The sequence below is a fragment of the Ursus maritimus genome, unplaced genomic scaffold (assembly GCF_017311325.1).
Source record: "Ursus maritimus isolate PB19 unplaced genomic scaffold, ASM1731132v1 scaffold_14, whole genome shotgun sequence".
Classification (NCBI taxonomy): Eukaryota; Metazoa; Chordata; class Mammalia; order Carnivora; family Ursidae; genus Ursus; species Ursus maritimus.
Window position 1 is genome coordinate 68808386 of NW_024423786.1, and position 20535 is coordinate 68828920.

Below are 20535 nucleotides of genomic sequence, written 5' to 3' on the forward strand. Positions count from 1 at the left end.
ACGCTTAACTGCTGTGCCACCCAGGCGCCCCTAAAGATTTTATTTATTTATTCGACAGAGATAGAGACAGCCAGCGAGAGAGGGAACACAAGCAGGGGGAGTGGGAGAGGAAGAAGCAGGCTCATAGCGGAGGAGCCTGATGTGGGGCTCGATCCCATAACGCCGGGATCACGCCCTGAGCCGAAGGCAGACGCTTAACTGCTGTGCCACCCAGGCGCCCCTAAAGATTTTATTTATTTATTCGACAGAGATAGAGACAGCCAGCGAGAGAGGGAACACAAGCAGGGGGAGTGGGAGAGGAAGAAGCAGGCTCATAGCGGAGGAGCCTGACATGGGGCTCGATCCCATAACGCCGGGATCACGCCCTGAGCCGAAGGCAGACGCTTAACCGCTGTGCCACCCAGGCGCCCCAAAAATGGAAATTATTTTTTAAAAAGAACCAAATGGAGATCCTGGAGTTGAAAAGTACAAGAACTGAGATGAAAAATTCCCTCTTGATTCCCAACAGTAGATAGAAATGGCAGAAGAAAAAATTAGTGAACTCGAAGATAGATTGATAGAGATTACGCAATCCAAAGAATGGCAAGAAGAAAAAAAATGAATACAGCCTCAGAGAAATTTGAAATACATTAAATGCACCAACATATATATAACTGAAGTACAAGAAAGAGAGAGAGAGAGAAGAAAACAATTAAAAATTAAAGAGCTAATGGCTGAAAGAAATGTATGCCAGTAAATCGGATAACTAGATAAAATGGACAAATACTTAGAAACACAAACTACTGACACTGATGGAAGAAAAAATAGAGGCTCCAAATAAACCAATAGTAAGTAAGCAATTGAATTAGTCCTCAAAATTCTACCCACAAAGAAAAACATAGGCCCAGAGGCATCACTGGTGAATTTGACCAAATATTTAAAGAAGAATTAATAATTCCTCACAAACTCTTCCCAAAAATGGATGAGGGAGGAACACTTTCCAGCCCTTCCTATGAAGCTAGTATTACTCTGATACTAAAGTCAGACAAAGTCATCAGAAAGAAAATTATAAATATCTCTTACAAATATAGAAACAAAAATCCTTAACAAATTATTAGCAAACTGAACCCACCAACATATAAAAGAATTATGTACTGTGACCAAGTAGGATTTATACCCAGAATCCAAAGTTGGTTGAACATTCAAAAACATTAATGTAGTATATAGACCATATAATTTTTTAAATGCTACATAATGATCCCCAATAGATGCAGGAAAATCATTTGACAAATTCCAAAACTCTTTAATGATTTAAAAACAAAAAACAAAACAAAAAACCCTCAACAGACTAGGAAGAAAAGGGCGCTTACTCAACCCGAGTGTGAGCATCTGAGGAAAACTCACAGCTAACATCATACTTAATGATTAAAGACTAGATGCTTTCCTCCTAAGATCAGGAGCAAGAAAAGGATATCTGCTCTCCCTACTACTATTCAGCATTGGACTAGTGGTTCTAGCCAGTGCAATTAGACAAGAAAAGGAAATAAAGGCACTTGGATGGCTCAGTCAGTTAAACGTCCAACTCTTGATTTTGGCTCAGGTTATGATTTCAAGGTTCTGAGATTGAGCCCCATGTTGGGCTCTGCACTGGACATGGAGCCTGCTTAAGATGATCTCTCTCCCTCTCCCTGCCCACTCCCCACCCCAGCTTGCTGGTGCATGCTCTCTTTCTTAAAAAAAAAATCTGAAACACTGACAAAACCAAATCCAATAGAAGCCCCCCTTAATCCACCATTTCGCTTTCCATAGCTTCAGTTACCCAGGTTCAACTACAGTCCAGAAGCAGATGATACTCCTTTCTATGCATCCTATCCTCCTTCTGATATATAGTAGTCTAACACTGCTTCCCAATGGCCATGTCACCCACCTCACCTCATCTCATCACACAGGCATGTTATCATCTCACATAGTCATGAGAAGAGTGAATGAGATACTCTGAGATACAATGAGATATTTTCAGAGAGAGCCCACATTCACATAACTTTTATTACAATCCATTATTGTAATTGTTCTACTTTATTATTAGTTATTGTTGTTAATCCCTTCCTGTGCCTAATTTATAACTTAAACTTTATCATAGATATATACATTTATGAAAGAACATAGTATATATAGGGTTTGGTTCGGGCATCCACTGGGTCTTGGATCATAGTCACTGGGGATAAGGGGGAAACTACTGTAGAGATGAGAATGTGAAAAACTATAATTCTCATTCTTATTTATGGGAGTGCAAATTTATACAGCCACTCTGGAAGCCACACGGGCGGTTTACTACAAAGTTATACTTAGCGTAACAGCCAGCCATCTTTCCTAGGTATTTAGTATAAGTGAAATGAAAGTTTATGTTCACACAAAAACCTACACATGGATGTTTATAGCAGCTTTATTGATAATACAAAAAAAAAAAACCAAAAACCCAACCTGGTGCTAAATCTGACCAGTGCTTTTGCTGCATTTATTGTATGATTGTGTTTTTTCCCTTTATTCTATTAATATGTGAATTGCATTGATTGATATTCAGATGTTGAAATAAACTTTGCATTTCTGGGATAAACGCCAGCTGATCAAATATATGATCGTACTTCTATTTTGCTGAATTTGGTTTGTTATTATTTTGTTAAGGACTTTTATATCTCTGCTCACGAGGGATATTGGTCTGCAGTTTTGTCTAGTTTTTGTAATAAGTAATGCTGGGCTCATGAAATGTGTTGGAAGGTGTTTACTACTTCTTGGGGCGCCTGGGTGGCACAGCGGTTAAGCGTCTGCCTTCAGCTCAGGGCGTGATCCCGGCGTTATGGGATCGAGCCCCACGTCAGGCTCCTCCGCTATGAGCCTGCTTCTTCCTCTCCCACTCCCCCTGCTTGTGTTCCATCTCTCGTTGGCTGTTTCTATCTCTGTCAAATAAATAAATAAAATCTTAAAAAAAAAAAAAGAAACCAGGTATAAAACAATATATACCATATAATTCCGATCAGATAAAGTATACCAAAAAACAGGCAAAATTAATGTATGGTGTTAGATGTCAGGGTGGTGGTTCCTTTGGGAAGCATTTGTTGTTCAGTGGGGGCACAGGAAGAGCTTCTGGGGTGCTGTACCACTCTAGGTCTTTAAATGGGTGGTGGTTACATGGTTGAGCTCACACTGTAATAAGTTACTGGTCAGTACTCCCACTCCCCCTGCTTGTGTTCCCTCTCCCGCTGGCTGTCTCTATCTCTCTCGAATAAATAAATAAAATCTTAAAAAAAAAAAAGAATTGGCATTAGTTCTTAAATGTTTGATAGTTAGGAAAACTATATGGGCCTGGAGTTTTATTTCTGGGAACTTTTTGAAGATATGAATTCAAGTTCTTTACTTGATGTCAGGTTATTCATAATTTCTATTTCCTCTTAAGTGAGTGTTGGTAATATGTGACTTTGAGGGAGTTTATCTGTTTTGTTTAATTCTCTTATTATTATTTCAATGCTTTTATGGCATGTAGTCATGTCTACTTTTTCCATCCTGATATTAGTAATTTGTGTCTTCTCTCTTATTTTCTTGATTATTCTTGGTAGAGTGTTATCAGTTTTGTTGATTTTTTTTTTATTCGACAGAGAGATCCAAAATGGATCTGCCTGTTGATTTTAGAATCTTGACTTCGTATATAGGGAATGGAAGAATGAAAAGCTCCCGTAAGAGTTGGTTTAACCATTCACCTAATGAAGGACGTTTGACTTGTTTCCAGTTTGGGGGTAATACAGCTGCTTTGAATGCTTATGTATAGGTCATGTGGACTAAAGTTTTCATTTCCCTGGGTAAATGCCCAGGAGTATGATTGCTAGCTAATATGGAAAGCGTAGGTTTAGTTTAAGACACTCACAGACTGTGGCACCTTGGTGGCTCAGTCGGTTAAGTGGCTGCCTTCAGCTTGGTCCCTGATCCCAGGGTCCTGGGGTCGAGCCCTGCATTGGGCTCTCTGCTCAGCAGCGAGTCTGCTTCTCTCTCCCCCTCTGTGATCGCTCTCGCTTTCACTCTCTCATATAAATGAACAATCTTAAAAAAAAAAAAAAGACACTGACAAACTTTTTCAGAGTGGCTATAACATTTTACATCTCTACCGGGAATGGATGAGAGATCTAGTTTCTTAGCTGCTTCTCCCCCATTTGACATTAACATGATCTTTTCATTTTAGCCATTCTGATGGCTATGGAATGAATTGTGTCATCCTTGCCCCCCCCCCATTCTTATGTTGGAGGCCCAACCCTCTATTAGACTGTATTTGGACATCTGGGTCTTTAGGAGGTGATTAAGGGTAAGCGAAGGCACAAGGACCGGGCCTTGATCTGATAGGATTAGTGTCCCTATAAGAAGAGACACCTGAGATCTTGCTCTCTCTCCTTGTGCACACACACACACCAAGGAAAGGCCATGTGAGGACATAGTGAGAAGGCAGCCATATACAAGTCGAGAAGAGAGCCCTTACCAGAAACCAAATTTGCTGGATGGGATTGCAGTGGGGGAGAGAAATGGAGCTGAACTCTGAATAGAGCATGGGCGATTGGGAATCTACACCCAAGGAGAAGGGGGTGTCTGTGGGTGGAAAATTACTAAGAGCAAACACCAGGAGTAAGGGGGATTCTGGATAAATTGACCAAGCCAGGGTGATTCAACATCACCAAGGATGGTGGTGAACAAGGAATCCAATCAGATATGGGGGAGCCAGAACCCACGTCCCTCCATATCTGATTTGCTAAGCCTTTTGGACTTCCGTGTTTCTCACATTTTAGGAAGAATTCAGCTAAGGCTTAGTTGAAAAAGAGTTCAGGGGAGCGTGACTAGAGCTCGGCCAACAAGAGAATCTTTGTCAGCTCCTTTTCCTATACTGCGCAGCCCCGTGGTTTTTACTATTCTTAACGATGGCTAATTATTTGTTGAGCCCTTATAATGTGTCAGGTACGATGTTAAATGTTTCAAATATGTCTATTAATCCTCCCGGGAGTCCTGTCAGGCAGATGAAATGATCTCCAATTCAAAGTTGAGAAATACGAAATTCACATAAACTGACCGGTCTAGGACTCCATACGCGGAGAGCAACAGTGTCAGAGTTCGAACCCACGTTTGTCCTATTTAAATGATCACTGTGCTACACTGTAAATAGGACAATGCAGATCTTAAATATAAGCAACACAATTCACCCCTAATTCCGCGGCCTACTCAAATTCACTGGGACAGGCCGTCCGCCCACACCACCCCGGAAAACCCCGCCCCTAGCCCGCGGCCAAGGACTAGGTAAGCTCCCGGGCCGGGAGGGGCGGGGCATCCCCGCCCACCGCTCCGCCGCAGCCAATAGCGCCTGCGCCTGGGGGGCGGGGCTGCCCCTCTGATTGGTCCCCTCCGGGGGCGGGGCCGGGCGCCGAGCACCGGGCACAGAGTGGAGCGCGAACCGCCGCGCGCCAAGTTCTGCGTTCCGGACTCGCGCGGCAGGTGTCACGTGGCGGGCACACAGTCGGGCGCGCGTCGGCGGGTCTCGGACTCTGGCAGCGGCGGCTGCAGCGTGGGGCCTCGGGGTCGCTGGGCTGGTGTGCGAGAGCCTGTTCCGGTAGGTGGGCAGCTTCGGGTGCCAGGACCTTGGTGTCGCCGGCGCTCTCGGGGTGTGCGCTCCCTTTGTGGTGTGCGCCTCGCCACCGCGCTTCCCCTGCAGCTCTGAGAAGCCGGAAAAGGTACGGGGCGCTTTGTTAGTGGCCGGGGTGAGGGGCGGGAGGGCGGCGAGCCCCAATGCCCGGTCCCTGGTCACCGGTCGGTGCAGTGGGGGTGGCGGGCTCAGCCTTTGACGCAGATGCGAAGGCTTAGAGCTGATGAAGTAGCCGCTCCCCACTGAGCACTTTTCTCGCAGAGCTTTTTCAATTTAAGTACACCCCTTCGCCTGGCTACAGAAGCCCCTCAACAAAGCTGCAGGCGGAGTGCTATCACAGAGCCCATTTTACAGATGAGGAAGGTGAGGCTCGAGGAGAAGAGCCGCTTTAGGCGCGACCCTGCAGATAGCAAAATGGCAGAGCCCGGAATTAAACGGAAGCTCTCAAAGCCCGCGCTCTCAAGCATTGCATGTATGGTCGCGCTCTGGAGTGCGAACAGATCCCTGCGGGGGAGGAGCGGCGCCTGTTGTCTGCAATCTGTCACCCCCTGTGCTAGGAGACAAACGTTGCCCTGTGGGGTTCTTGGCCCCGTGCCCTGTGCTTCGAGGTCCTGGAATTTAAGTGACCCTTGATCGCTGAGGCCAGCACAAAACGTGTCTTTAGCCAGGCAGTTGCCGGACTGGAAACACCAGTTCAGGTTCTTATGAAATCATATTTTAAATTTCTCACTTGAGGGAGCAGGCGTTGGACGCGGGCAGCCTGTGCTTTTATTCATGGGAACGTGCTTTGGAGCTAAAGGTAAACCGGAGGTCGAATTTTGACTCTGTTGTAGCACCTTCGACCCCTGAGCTCTCCGAGCCTGTTTCCTCCTCTGTAAACTAGGCAGCACAGAATCTGTGTGTGGGACACACAGATGCCATTCAACAGGGCCGTTCCCTCCGGAGACTTCTGGCTGGTTCCACTTCTGTGGCAAAAGGCCCAGGGAAGATTTGGGGCCATGGGGAGGCTGATGACCTTGGCAAGTAAATTCACTTAGCGGGTCTGTTTTCCTGGGGTTGAGGTGAGGACGGTGCCACACATGAGTGACATTTCCCCAACAGAAATATCCGGCACTATAATGATAGTAACGGCAGCAGTGGGCTGTTTCCTGCCGGGGTGCTCCGCCCAGATTACTGAGTGGTAACAAAGATGGCCCTAAGGTCCCTCCGTTCTTTGTAAGAGTAGTAGCTGATCATTTTTGAGTACTTTGTGCCTGGCACTGTTCTGAGTGCCCTGTGTATGTCCGGTGGCTCGTTTAACTCTCCCTGCCAGCTCAGAACTGTCTTCACTCCTGGGTTTAATGAGGGGGCTGAGAAACAGAGGTGTCAGCAACTGGGGTTGCACCTTAGGAAGTGGAGAGCAGGATCTGAACCCAGCAGGCTGGTTTTAGCACAGTTTCCTCGGCTCTGGTCTTCACTGTCGGGACGTGGGAGGGTTGGAGGGGTCCAGCTTGGGAGGTGTCCCCCACCTGCTTTTTGACGTGGGGAACCTTGATCTCCCTCAGCTGGGTTTCTCTAGTTGTTAGTTTCCGATTTCACAGATGGATTGAGACATGGCTGAAGACCGAGGTTTCTAGAACACAGTTTGAAACTTGTCAAGCATGCACGGTCAAGGTGAAGAATCTGTTCTCCCATCCCTGCTCTCACCCTTGGTCCTTCCAGTGTCATCTCTTGGGCCTCTGTTCCCCAAGCTTCAGCCACAGGGGCCTGATTTCTGGCCCTTAACAAGTCAAACTTCTTCCCATTTGAGGGCCTTTGCACTAACGGTGATAAGGTGAGGAGCGCTTGCCCCAGATCGCAGAAGCCTGGCTCCTTCCCACTTCAGATCTCAGCCCAGGCACTTTCCAAGGCCTCTCCTAAAGGAGCCCTCCACCCATTTATTGTCCTCATGGCCATCACCACCACCTGAAATTATCTTGTATATTTCTGGTTTACTTGTGTATTAGTCTGCTCCTCACAAAAGCAGGGCCTCTGTCTTTTGGACCCATGTGTTCCTAGTTCCTAGCTCAGTGCCTGGGACATGGGAATTGCTCAATAAATATTTGTTGCAGGAATGAATGAATTCACTGTAGGCTAATAATAGAGTATAGATTTCTGAAACGTCAAAAGCTTGTCTTGAACGAAATATAGCATTACTGTATGATCCAGCAATTCCTCTTGGGGTCTGTACCCAGAAGGGCTGAAAGCAGGCGCTTGGTATTTGTTACATTCATGGTTGCATTATTGACAGTGGCCAAAAGGTGGAAGCAACCAATGTCGGTGATGGAAGAATGGACGAACAAAGTACTGTGTGGTGTCTGCATGCAGTGGAGTATTACCCAGACTTGACAGGGAGGGAAATTCTGACACAAGCTACAACATGGATGAACTTGGAAGGCCTCCCGCGACGTGAAATAAGCCAGACACAAAAGGGCGACTGTTGTGTGATTTCATTTACTGAGGCACCTGAAACAGTCAAATTCGTAGAAAGTAGAATAGTTGCTCCCACCAGCTTGGAGAGAGTGGAATGGAGAGATGTTTCATGGGTGCCCAGAATTGCTGTTTGGGGTGATGAGAAAGTTCTGGAGACAGATGGTCGTGATGGTTGCACAACGACGTGCGTGTATTTAATGCCACTGAATTGCACCTAAAAATGGTCAAAATGGCAGAGAATGACAAAGACCCTAGGGGGTTCATTTCTATGTGGCATTTAAGGAGCAAAACAAACGAGCAAGCAAAGAAAAAAGAGAAAAAGCCAGACTTAACTACAGAACAAACTGATGGTTACCAAGGGGAGGTGGATGGGTGAAGTAGAAAAAAAAATGTTTTAATAAAGATCATTTTTTAATTAAAAAATGGTTAAGGGGCGCCTGGGTAGCGCAGTCGTTAAGCGTCTGCCTTCGGCTCAGGGCGTGATCCCGGCGTTCCAGGATCGAGCCCCACATCAGGCTCCTCCGCTATGAGCCTGCTTCTTCCTCTCCCACTCCCCCTGCTTGTGTTCCCTCTCTCGCTGGCTGTCTCTCTCTCTGTCAAATAAATAAATAAAATCTTAAAAAAAATGGTTAAAATCGTAAATCTTACATATATTTTATCACAGTTAAAAAAAAAAAAAAACAAGGACAAAGTTCAAGGTATGTTCTGTTTCAGCCAAACTCCAAACTTCAAGAAAGGATGCGAAGTTTGTCTTCCCTAAATATAATATTAGCTAAAAATGATGATCTTCCCTCTGCATCTTAAAAGGTACACAGTGTCAGGATTTCTTTCTTGTTTCATCAGCTACCTGGTCATCCATAACTCTGGTCAAGTTGACACATAAAGCAGCTATTTACATTCCAGGTCTTTGTCTTTCTTACTGTAATTCAAATTGCCCCAGAATATAATCTAATTGACTTAGTAGACAATAGATTATATCTACAGTAGGTGTAATTTACTACATTGAAACAAAAGAATCTTGAACTCTGCTTTTTTTTTTTTTTTAAGATTTTATTTATTTATTTGAGACAGAACAAGCAGAGGGAAGAGGCGGAGGGAGAAGGAGAAGCAGGCTCCCCCGATGCAGGACTCGATCCCAGGACATCATGCCCTGAGCTGAAGGCAGACTCTTTCTTTTTTTTTTTTTTAAAGATTTTATTTATTTATTTGACAGAGATAGAGACAGCCAGCGAGAGAGGGAACACAAGCAGGGGGAGCAGGAGAGGAAGAAGCAGGCTCATAGCTGAAGAGCCTGATGTGGGGCTCGATCCCATAACGCCGGGATCACACCCTGAGCCGAAGGCAGGCGCTTAACCGCTGTGCCACCCAGGCGCCCCTGAAGGCAGACTCTTAACCGCCTGAGCCACCCAGGCGCCCCTGAACTCTCTGTTTGAATAAAGAATCGAAACTTCTTCACGGTTAAAAAAGCTTCATCTGGACTCAAGAAGGGTATGGGTTTAGGGCACCTGGGTGACTTAGCCCTGCATTGGGCTCCCTACTCTGCAGGGAGCCTGCTTCTGCCTCTGCCCTGCCTGAAATAAATAAATACAATCTCAAAAAAAAAAAAAAAAAAAAAAAGGAAGGGTATGGGCTTAATAAGGGTGTGGAAAAAAAAAAAAAAAAAGGAAGGGTATGGGCTTAATAAGGGTATGGATTAAGTACCCCATGTTGGGGAAGGAGGCTTGATCCTGAGTAGTTATAGGATACAGGGTAGAAAACTCCTCCTGGTGGGTGGGCAGTGAGAGCAGGGGGACGTGGAGGCCCCACGTGCCCACGTGCAGCCCCCCCCCCCTTCAGCGGTAACTGACTCAGAATTAGCATCTCCAGCAAGGAAAAGATTTGCAGGGAGGGCACAAGGCAGCAGGTGTTCTGCCAAAGGGAAGCCAGGGGGTGCAGAGGTGCCGGTGGGGACTTTGTGTCTTGTCCTGAGCGTGGTGCAACGGAGCACCTTTGCCAGAATGATTGTAGATCTGACGTACCTTGGAGGAGGAGGCCTCCAAATGGACTTAGTTATTTGGCCTTTGAGCAATATCTTCTCTGTTGCTTGCCACGTTGGAATCCTTTTTGAGTAATCAGTATTTCAAAGAAGCTTGGTCTTCCAGATTCTAGGACCAGAGCACCTGTTTTGGCTCTCACGTTTTTTTGGTTTTGGTTTTGGTTTTTTTTGGTGGGTTTAGCACCTGTTGAGGGCACGTGTGTGGGCCGATGCAGAGAGCCTTGGGTTGTACCGGCCATTCTTGAATGCGGGAATCAGGACGGAGAAAAGCCGTGGGCATAGTGGCCAAACCATTTTCCCCATCTCTCTCTCCCCCTGTGACGGCAACCTGGACACGGCCAGCCACCTCCAAGGCTGCCCGCCACCCTTGGCAAGGCAGGCCTGCTGTCACTGCAGGAGCACGCATTACTTTGAAGTCCTAATCCTCCGGTGCTTGAGTGAAAATCCTGGCTGCTTTGAAAGCCCCAGTGAGGAATTTCCCAGTGACCGATTTCTGATAGTTGCTTCTTGCTGGCTCCACCGGAGGCTACGGAGAACGCATCAGTGTGATTTGGGACTATTGGGCTGTTGTATTTAGCGGGTATGTTTGTCTAGCAAATGAGTGGGTGAGCTGGCCCAGGAACAATTGCTCTTGGGGCTGTGTGCCCCCTTTCCTCACACTGCTGCCACACTCATGACACTTCTGACCACCAGATGCGTGGGTTTTCCACACATCAGCAATTCTGTGACACCGGCTGGGGGGGATCCCGCAGTTCAATTCAGTTCTGCTACTGGTTGGAGTTAGCATGGACCCCACAGGTTAAGGGCTCAGTCCCACGAGACTGCCCCCCATTTCAGATGCCAACCGCAACTAGGAGGTCTCCACGTTACCCACAACTTCTGTATGACTTGCTACAAATTGGAGGTCCCCGTGACCTGACCCGCCTTTCCTTGGATTCAGTCATTTGCTAAGACAGCCCGTAGAACTCAGGGAAACATTTGCTTACCTTTACCAGTTTATTATATAGTAGAAGATACCATAAAGGAAGGATACCGACAAACAGCCGGATAAAGAGATACTTAGAGTGAGGTGTGGGAGGGTCCCCCCAGAGTTGGGGTGCGCTACCCTCCGGGTACGTGGGTATTCACCAACATGGGAGCTCCCCAGACCCCATACTTTGGGGATTTTTATGGAACCTTCCTCACCTACACTTGATCAATTATTAACTCTATTTCTAACACCTCTCTCCTCCCTGGAGAATGGGGAGTCCGGATGGAAAATTCCAAGCTTCTGATCATGGCTTGGTCTTTGTGGTGACCAGCCAGGAGTCCACCCGGAGTCACCTAAGGAGAACAAAAGTCACCCTTATCCCTCCCAGGAAATCACAAGACTTTTAAGAGCAGAGACCAATATATATTTCTTATTAACCCACAGTACTCTTGGAAGATGGGCTTTCTCCTCCTGATCGGCTCTTTCCCAGTCTGGATGTCCTCTGGATCCCATCTCCAATAGGCCCCGGACCCAGCTGTCCACAGTGATCCCTGCTCATGCCACGACCCCGTTCTTGTCCCCCGTGCCACTTTCCTCGTTTTATGTAGCTGCATGAAGCCACCCTTTTTCATTGCTGCTGGGCAGGGCTCCCGTCTGTTTTGGTCACCACTGTGTGCCCAGTACCAATCCCGTGGCTGCCATGGGGCAGGTCCTCGGTAAATAACTGGCGAGTGAGTGCCCCGAAATGAAAACATAGCAAATTGACGGACAAGTCCTGAAAACCTGCCAACTGCTGATTAGAGGAGGTTGGTTCCTATTAATATTTAAACTTTCACGCTGGTGGCCAGCCACTGCCCACTAAATGCCTGTCGCACTCTGCAGAAACCTAGGTTAAGAAGCTTGCGTTTTCCGCTCAGCCCTGCTTTAACGGGATGCCGTTTTCTGATGAAAAAGACAGACGTGCAAATCTGACCTGCGGCTTTTACCCGAGGGTTTCTATTTCAGCACAAAGGCGTGCCTTGACTCGTAGTTCCTACAGGAGGGAGAGTGGGGGGCACTCAGAATGTGTGTTTGGGGGTTTTGAGCCCTTCCTTCCTGGCCAACCTGCTGTGCAGCCCTGGGGCTGAAATAACTTTTTTTCTTTTCCGAGCCTCATTTTCATTACTTGAAAAAATGGGAAGAATAACACTGACGTTGGCAATTGGTTTGTTCGCGCATTTGACAAATACGGCCATGCTGGGGTTCTGTGTGGGATTCAAAAAAATTTAAAAAGTAACACTCAGTTTTTGCCTTCAAGGCACCTGGTTTAGGAGGGGAGCGACCCCGTAACCAGGAAAGGTATAGTTGGGAAGAGGGGTATCGGGCTCTCTCTAGGCTGGGGCAGGCCTCAGAGGGAGGGCGGGGAGTTCTCTCTACGAACGGGATCACGAGCTGACCTCCACAGTTTCAGAAGGAACCAGAAGCTACACAGTGGTTTTGCAATAGAAGGCCATCGTGTTGATCCAGCAGTTGTGAGGGAAAGGCCGTAAAACACGTCAGTCCTTCAGCAGCTCGGGAGAACCCACAGGTCGCCATGAACTTTAACTGAATTTAATGCGGGGAGTGTTTCCAATTTTAGGCAACTTTGAACCCGTGCGATGATGACTCAAGTCAACGGAGCTCCCAAGGATGCCGACCTGTGGTCCTCGCATGAAAAAATGCTGGCGCAGCCCCTGAAAGACAGTGACACCGAGGTGAGGCGCGGGGAGTCTTGTTTCAGTCGCCAGGTCCACTCCTAAGTAACCCTTACTCGGGACAGCCTTGCAGGTAGTGTAAGAATGCTGGATTTAGAGGCGGTGGCTGACAAAGTGGCTAAAAGTCCTCTGTGGGAGGCGTCTGCGTGGCTCGGTTGGTCAAGCATCCAACTCTTGGTTTCGGCTCAGGTCATGATCTCAGGGTCGCGAGATCAAGCCCCGTGTCGGGCTCCACACTAAGCATGGAGTCTGCTTCAGATTCTCTCTCCCTCTCCTTCTGCTCCTCCCTCTGCTCATTCACACTCTCTCTAAAATAAATAAACATTTAAAAAACCTTTAAAAGCCCTCTGTGGGCAAATATGGATATTTCTGGGTTTCCACAGTGCAGAGCACTGTTCTGGCTGCTCCGGAGGCAAGGGGCACTGAGATCTGACCCTTTCCTTCCAGTTCAGATAGCTGGACACCGAGAAGCATCCTTTCTTGATGTGTTTTTATAGCAGCTTTATACGTGAGAGATCATTCACTTGCCACGTAAGTCACCCACTTCAAGTGCACACGTCCGTGGTTTTGGTATGTTCACGGTCAATTTTATTTTATTTTTTAAAAGACTTTATTTATTTATTTGAGGGAGAGCATGCGTAGTGGGGAGAGGGAGCAGCAGAATCCCTGCTGAGCAGGGAGCCCAATGCGGGGCTCGAACCCAGGACCTCAAAATCACGACCTGAGCCGAAGTCTTACGCTTAACCAACTGAGCCACCCAGGCACCCCCATAATCAATTTTAGAACATTTTGATCCCCCTCAAAGAGAAACCTCAGACCCATGAGCAGTCCCCCTCCCACCCCCCCCAAACTCCCCAACCCGCGGCCACTACTGGTCTACTAAGCCAGTGGGTTTACCAAAGCAACTCTTGTGTTAAGGACGAAGAGCCAGCAATAAAGTTCAGGGAGGGAGAAACTTGGTGAAACATAGGGGTGAAAATAACAAGATGATGGAAAATTAAACATTAGGTGGGGTGCTTATTTGAAAGACCATTTTCTCTTCGGTCCTTTTGAGTCCCTTAATTTATTGTCTTGTATGAATTCCTCCCTAAAGGCTCAACTCGGGGGGCGATTTCCTGTTTGTGCAATGGGGGTCTTCTCAGTTGGGTTGTCGGGGTTATGGTCGGCTTCTGCGGGCAGAGTATGAATCTGTCCCAGTGTCTCATCTCTGTAAGAGGCTATGGCTTTGATCAGAGCAAAACGCTAACCTGAACCGGCCAGCCGTTCACTACCCCTTTCCTTCTCATCAGGTTTACAACATCATCAAGAAGGAGAGTCACCGCCAGAGGGTCGGGCTGGAGCTGATCGCCTCCGAGAATTTCGCCAGCCGAGCAGTTTTGGAGGCCCTAGGCTCTTGCTTAAATAACAAGTACTCCGAGGGGTACCCAGGCCAGAGGTATGTGAACGCCGTCAGAGGCCTGCTTCTGACGTAGCGATGGGAGCTACTGAGTCAGTCTAGGGTCTACACGGCGTGGGGATTTCTATTCCGCTCCCATGCAGTCATAACTCGTTTGCAATTCCCAGCATGTGACAGCGCTGATGTTCTTGGAGCAGCTGTCCTCACAGTCTTTAGCAGTCCCTTTGGGGCTTTCTGGAATAACAGGCCAATGCCTAAGGCGTCTGGAGCTGCTGGACTGTTGTCAAGCTTCTAGAAAAAGGTCAGCACTCTGAGTGGTGCCGTGGAAGGTGCTTGTTGCTCTGTGAGTAATTGAGTCTGTATCAGGGGTGCCCTGGAAGCGACAACTGACTCGTTCGTGGCTATGTTAGAAACGTTGCATGTGGTCAACTCCTTCACCCTGAGAACCACAAGAAGTTCTATTCATTTCTGGTTTTTTACGGTCATCAGCAAAGATGACGATGACAGAATTTGACATACGGTTTTTGCAGATTTGTACATTTGTGTCCCAGAGGACAGGGAAAAAGAAGGCTCACCCTCAACCCACTGCCGGCCGCTCCACACCGAGATGCCCTTGGAGGTCTCTGGAGAAGGGCCGAGAACCAAGTTGAAGGCATAGTCTTTCTCCTGCCCTGTGTAACTACCTTCTCTGCGCCTTCGAGGGTTCACCTGGTGTTTTCACAACCCGCAGCTCATTTGATCCTCGGGGCCGCCCTGCAGGGCAAGGAGCGCTGGTTTCCACAAGTTACAGATGAGGAAGCCAAGACTCACTGAGACTCAGTGACTTCTCGGGGTCGCACACAGGTAGATGTTTTCATGCTGTGGTCTCGTAAAAAATTAATGTCAGGTCTTTCTTGCCGTGGCACTGAGCTCCTAAAGCCCTTGGAATTCCCTGGTGGTAGGTGTGTTCTGTTATTCTCGATGACCCTTTGTCGACCACGCCTGAGTTTAAGGCAGGTGACTGAGGGTGGGGTGCCTAGACGCAGAAAGCCCAGACAGGAGGTGAGAAGGGCAGAGCTTTCGGCCCTCTCCCCCAGCCCCCGAGGCACCAGGGGGCCGAGCGCGGTGGGGCTTGTACCAGCCGAGGTGCTGGGAGGGTGACGCCCCTCCCCACCACCACGTTGCCCTATGCGCCTCTTCCCTTGGACTATTCTTGAGTTGAATCTTTCGTAATAGACCAGTAATCATACATAGAGCGCTTTCCTGAGTTCTTTGCGTTGTTCTGGTGAAATGAATAGGCCTGAGAGGAGGTTGTAGAGACTCCCAAATGTGTGGCCAAGCGGGACAGTGGTGTGGGTAGCCTGGGGGCGCAGGACTGTGGCTGAGGGCAGACTCTTGAAACTGAGTCAGTCCTTAACCTGTGGCGTGGCCGCTAACTCGGGCCAGGTCGTGTCAGAATTGGGTGGAATTGTTGGGCCTCCCAGCTGGCGTCCAAGAATTGGTTGTCGGTGTTGGAAAAAGCCACACACATACTCCAAATCCCAAGCTGTCTCAGGGGTTCCAATGTTTCTGAGTTGACCTTGTAGAAGAGACTTTGATGGATCCCAGGGTTTTCGTCCCCACCCAGTGGACACAGGGACACCTGTCTCTGTAGAGAGGTGAAGCAGGTGACACCTGGCCCCCTGAGGTGGTATTTACTGCTGTGGTTTGAGGGCACCCGTTCATCCCTGGTGGGCATTTCTCTTCCTCTGTGAGTCTCGTCCCAAGTGAAAATGGATATGAAGAGCTCCCACATTCTTATACCATCCGTTCATCCCTGGTGGGCATTTCTCTTCCTCTGTGAGTCTCGTCCCAAGTGAAAATGGATATGAAGGAAGAGCTCCCACTTTCTTATACGTGAAGTTTAGTTGAAGAACACGGCTTAGATCCCAGGCCCGAATCGGGCTTCCGAACCCCTTGCCCCGAGCTGAATTTCCATGGAAGCCTGGGGACAGCAGCGGGGAACCGCGCTGACGTTTACTGAGTCCTTGCTGACTTTCATCAGCCCTGAGCGCCCACTTCTTTGCATTTTAACATCTCCGAAACTGGGATGGACCTAACTGACCCGAAGCCATCATTTCATTGAAAACACTTTTGTCTTTCTTGGCGATCTGTGAGATGACGGTGGCCGCGTAATTGAGGGTGAAACGCAGTGCTGTGTTCTAGGCATCGGGCCGAGCGTGACCACGGTCACGTTCATGTATCGCGCAGCCTGACTGCAAAGTCAGCACTCTCACCCCCTTTCCAGATAAGGAGTCGGACTTGGGCGGGTGAAGGAGGCTGCTCCAAGTCCCTGGTACAGAGCAGAACCAGGTCCGGGTCTGTGCGCCACGCGATCTTTCCACAGCTCCCCGCCTCTGCAGGTGGCCTGGCTCCTCCATCTGAGGCAAGGCGGGCAGGGGCACTGGGGCCTCACCGTGACCATGAATCACCATCCTGTGTTTGCGCCTCTGGAAAATGGCTAATTGCTAAGCCCCTTGCAGCCCTGACCTTCCGGAAGGTCCGTCATTCTTACCCAGTCATCCGGCTGCTCTCCTCCAAGCTTGGGGGAGACCACACCCTTCTTCGCTGAAAAAGCAGAGAATCCGATGCTAGGAGGGACCTTCTAGATCACTCCGCGAAGCCCCTTTCGGTTTCCAGACTTGTTCCCAGCAGCATTATTCACAATAGCCAAGAGCTGGGAGCAACCCAGGTGTCGGTGGATGGGATGAATGGAAAAGCAAAATGTGGTCTATCCATATAATCGAACGTCCTTCACCGTTAAAAAAGAAAGAATTCCCGTCACATGCTACATCGAAGAGGAACCACGAGGAGTGAGCGCCCACTTTTTTTGAGACTGCAATAACCCAGTCCCAAAAATACGGATAGTGCGTAATGCCACTGTGAGCTTCTAGAATTGTCAGGATCAGAGCGAAAAGGAGAATGACGGTTGCTAGCAGCTGTGGGGAGGGAGTGGGGAGCTGCTGCTCCGTGGGTGTAGAGTTTCAGTCTTGCAGGATGAGAAAGTTCTAGAGGTCTGTTGCACAACAATGGGAATATACTTAGCAGCGTGAAGTACTTAACACCACTAGACTGTATGCTTAAAAAGGGTTAAGATGTCAGTTCTGTGTTATGTGTTCTTTACTGGGATAAAAAGAATATATATATATAAAGAATATATATATATATAAAATTTATTTTGAGAGAGAGAGCAAGTGTGAGCAAGCATGAGGTTGGGGGGGGGCAGAGGGAGAGGGAAAAACAGACTTCCCCCGACGGAATCCCACAGATTCCCCACTGAGCAGGGAGCGCATCATGGGGCTTGATCCTAGGACCCCGGGATCATGACCTGAGCTGCAATCAAGAGTCAGATACTCAACCGACTGAGCCCCCCAGCTGCCCCAGAAAGAGGGTATATATATATTTAATTTAAAATTTTTAAGTTTTCTCTGACCACAAGGCATAGTTGTTAAAAATGTCTGAGTTGTTACCATTACTAATATACAGATAAAAAACAAATTTTCACATGTAATTATTAAACAACAAGTAAAATTTTATTAGAACTGTAAAAACGAAAAACAAAAAACTTTCCAGCTCTGCCTCTGCCCCCCCACCCCCACCCCGAGGAACCCCCATTGCACATTCTGGCTCTAGGACTCTGCTCTTGGAACCTCATGGGCGGGCAGTCACACAGTTTTAAGTGGCTTAGGTCACTCAGCATAACGACGAGGTCCTCAAGGGTCATCTGCACAGCCTCGGTCAGAATTGCCTCGATGTGAAGGCACTCAGTCACTTGGCACGGATGGAAGATGAGTGGTGTGAGGTTCGGAGGACTCGTTCTCACTGCTCCTCCACTTTTTTTTTTTTCTTTAATTCTTCGGTCCCAGCCCGAAGCTTCTTGGCTTCTGTTCGAAGCACAGAGGATCGGGGCCAGAGGGGGCCTTAGTGGGCTTTCTCCCGCAGGTACTATGGCGGGACCGAGTTCATCGACGAGCTGGAGCTCCTGTGTCAGAAGCGAGCGCTGCAGGTCTACGGTCTGGACCCCGAGTGCTGGGGGGTCAATGTCCAGCCCTACTCAGGTAACTGCCACCTCCAGATGGGCCCGGGCTCCCCCTGCCAGCTGCTGTTCACTGAGAGCAGTCCCAGGAAGGACTGCCCGTAAACGAGAGTGAAAGATAGGCTAAGCCCCCCCGCCTGGCTGATGGCCTCGTGGCCAAGCTCTGGGGTCCTGCTTGGGGCCTGCTGGGCGGAAGTCATCGTACCCCTCCGGCCTCGCCTTCCAGGCTCCCCTGCCAACTTCGCAGTCTATACCGCCCTGGTGGAGCCCCACGGGCGCATCATGGGCCTCGACCTGCCCGATGGCGGCCACCTGACCCACGGCTTCATGACGGACAAGAAGAAAATCTCTGCCACGTCCATCTTTTTTGAATCTATGCCCTATAAGGTAGGAGTGGGTCTCTCTCCAGGGCTCTGCAGTCCTCTTCCTCAGAGGTCCTCCAGGGCTTGGCTGCACCTGTAGGGACAGGTGGTCCTGTTCTTGAGGCACTCCAGGAAGTCCCCACCTTTCGCCATTGGTCACTTCCCTGCCCTGGGGACTCCTCGGGCATGTGGGGCATGCCAGGGGCCGCAGAAGCACAGGGAGACCGGTCGGGGAGGTGACAGAAGAGGAGGTTTTAGCTGCAGCCAGACCCCTGGGGACTAGGGACAGCCCTGCTCGGTACCCCCCCACCCTCGCCATTTGGGGGCAGCCCCTGCAGGTGGGAGGCTGGGGCCCAGCGCCGCACACCTGCGCCCCAGCCCACGACAGTGGCTGTTCTGGAAGAACCGGCCTCTGCACCCTGCTGCCCTTTGCCCACGAGCCCGGCGTGGGCCTGGCACGTAGTCACACGGGGCCCTTGTCATTATAAACAGTTGGGTTGGGACGAGGCACGGAAGGCACGTGGGCTCACGGGGGCCGTGGTGGCTGATGCATAAACTTGTTGCCGGGGATGGGGACAAAGGCAGTAACCCGCACACTCGCTTATGGGGCAGCCCGGGTACGCGGTGACTCTCCCTCACGTCCAGAAACAACTTCCTCCCGCTGTTTATTGTCCCGTGGGCCGTTCCAGGTTCGTTCACAGATCCCACCATGAGCAAAGGTCCCAGTGCACCCTTGTGCTTGGCTGAGTGTCACACACGGGATTTTATTCTTTTAGGAAAGTCAAGCCAGTGTTCGTGCCGTCTTGGCATTCCATGGTCTTTGCCGCGTGCCTTTGACCATTCGCCATTTGTCAGCCTGTGGCTCGGTCCTAGTAACTGCGTGTGCTTTTTGTGTACAAGTGACAATTCACCTCTTTTCATGGCAAGCCCAGGCATTTCTGGCCACAAGTATCCTCGTCGGCCAACACTGACCTTGACGATGGATTTTGAAACATGACAGTAATGAGACAAGACTCAGTCTTTGCATGTAGACCACAAAAGCTGGCTTTCCTTCTTTCTTTCTTTCTTTCTTTCTTTCTTTCTTTCTTTCTTTCTTTCTTCCTTTCTTCCTTTCTTCCTTTCTTCCTTTCTTCCTTTCTTCCTTTCTTCCTTTCTTCCTTTCTTCCTTTCTTCCTTTCTTCCTTTCTTCCTTTCTTCCTTTCTTTCTTTCTTTCTTTCTTTCTTTCTTTCTTTCTTTCTTTCTTTCTTTCTGTTAGATTTTATTTATTTGAGAGAGTGAGAGAGATCACGAGCAAGGGGGAAGGAGAGAGGGAGAAGCAGGCTCCCCACTGAGCAGGGAGCCTAATGGGAGACTCAATCCCAGAACCTGGGATCATGACCTGAGCCTAAGGCAGAAGCTTAACCGACTGAGCCACCCCAGCGTCCCACAAAAGCTGGTTTCTACAGTTTCTTTCACTATGGAAAGAACAGTGGCAAAGAGGAGTCACATCTGATCTTAGATGAGGCCCCGGGCAGCCTTACTCTTTAGCCCAATGTCCTCCATTACCCAAGAGTCTCTTCTTTCTAATTAATGAATTAAAGTAGGCTCCACACCCAGCATGGAGCCCAGCGTGCGACTTGAACTCATGACCCTCAGATCAAGACCTGAGCTGACATCAAGAGTCAGACGCTTAACCGACTGAGCCATCCAGCTCCCCTCCCCCCAAGAGTGTCTTGGGTGCAGGCTGGAGGCTCAGCAGTGGTGGGCCTGCAGGGGTGTGGAGTGGCAGGGCCTGGGAGCTTGGCCAGCTTGGGCAGCAGGAGACACAGCTCACCCACCAGAGGGGCTCCTGTGGGCACCGGCCCTGTGCAGGGAGGAGACTCAGACCTGCCTGGCCTCCCGCCGCC

At 49.0% G+C, this 20535-nt stretch overlaps 1 protein-coding gene across 2 annotated transcripts in view; it reads left to right on the forward strand.

Annotated features, from left to right (window-relative positions):
• Positions 1-5443: 5443 nt before the first annotated feature.
• The window catches only part of SHMT1 (serine hydroxymethyltransferase 1), a 24457-nt gene continuing 9365 nt past the window's right edge, over positions 5444-20535 (forward strand). Inside the window, exons 1-5 of one of the 2 annotated variants that reach the window (XM_040630137.1) lie at positions 5444-5735; positions 12722-12836; positions 14126-14271; positions 18193-18308; positions 18513-18673. In XM_040630137.1, the coding sequence (XP_040486071.1) occupies positions 12741-12836; positions 14126-14271; positions 18193-18308; positions 18513-18673 (519 nt within the window). In that variant the 5' untranslated portion in view covers positions 5444-5735; positions 12722-12740. The remainder of the gene's footprint in view (positions 5736-12721; positions 12837-14125; positions 14272-18192; positions 18309-18512; positions 18674-20535) is intronic. The other variant, XM_040630138.1, reaches the window with a different exon arrangement.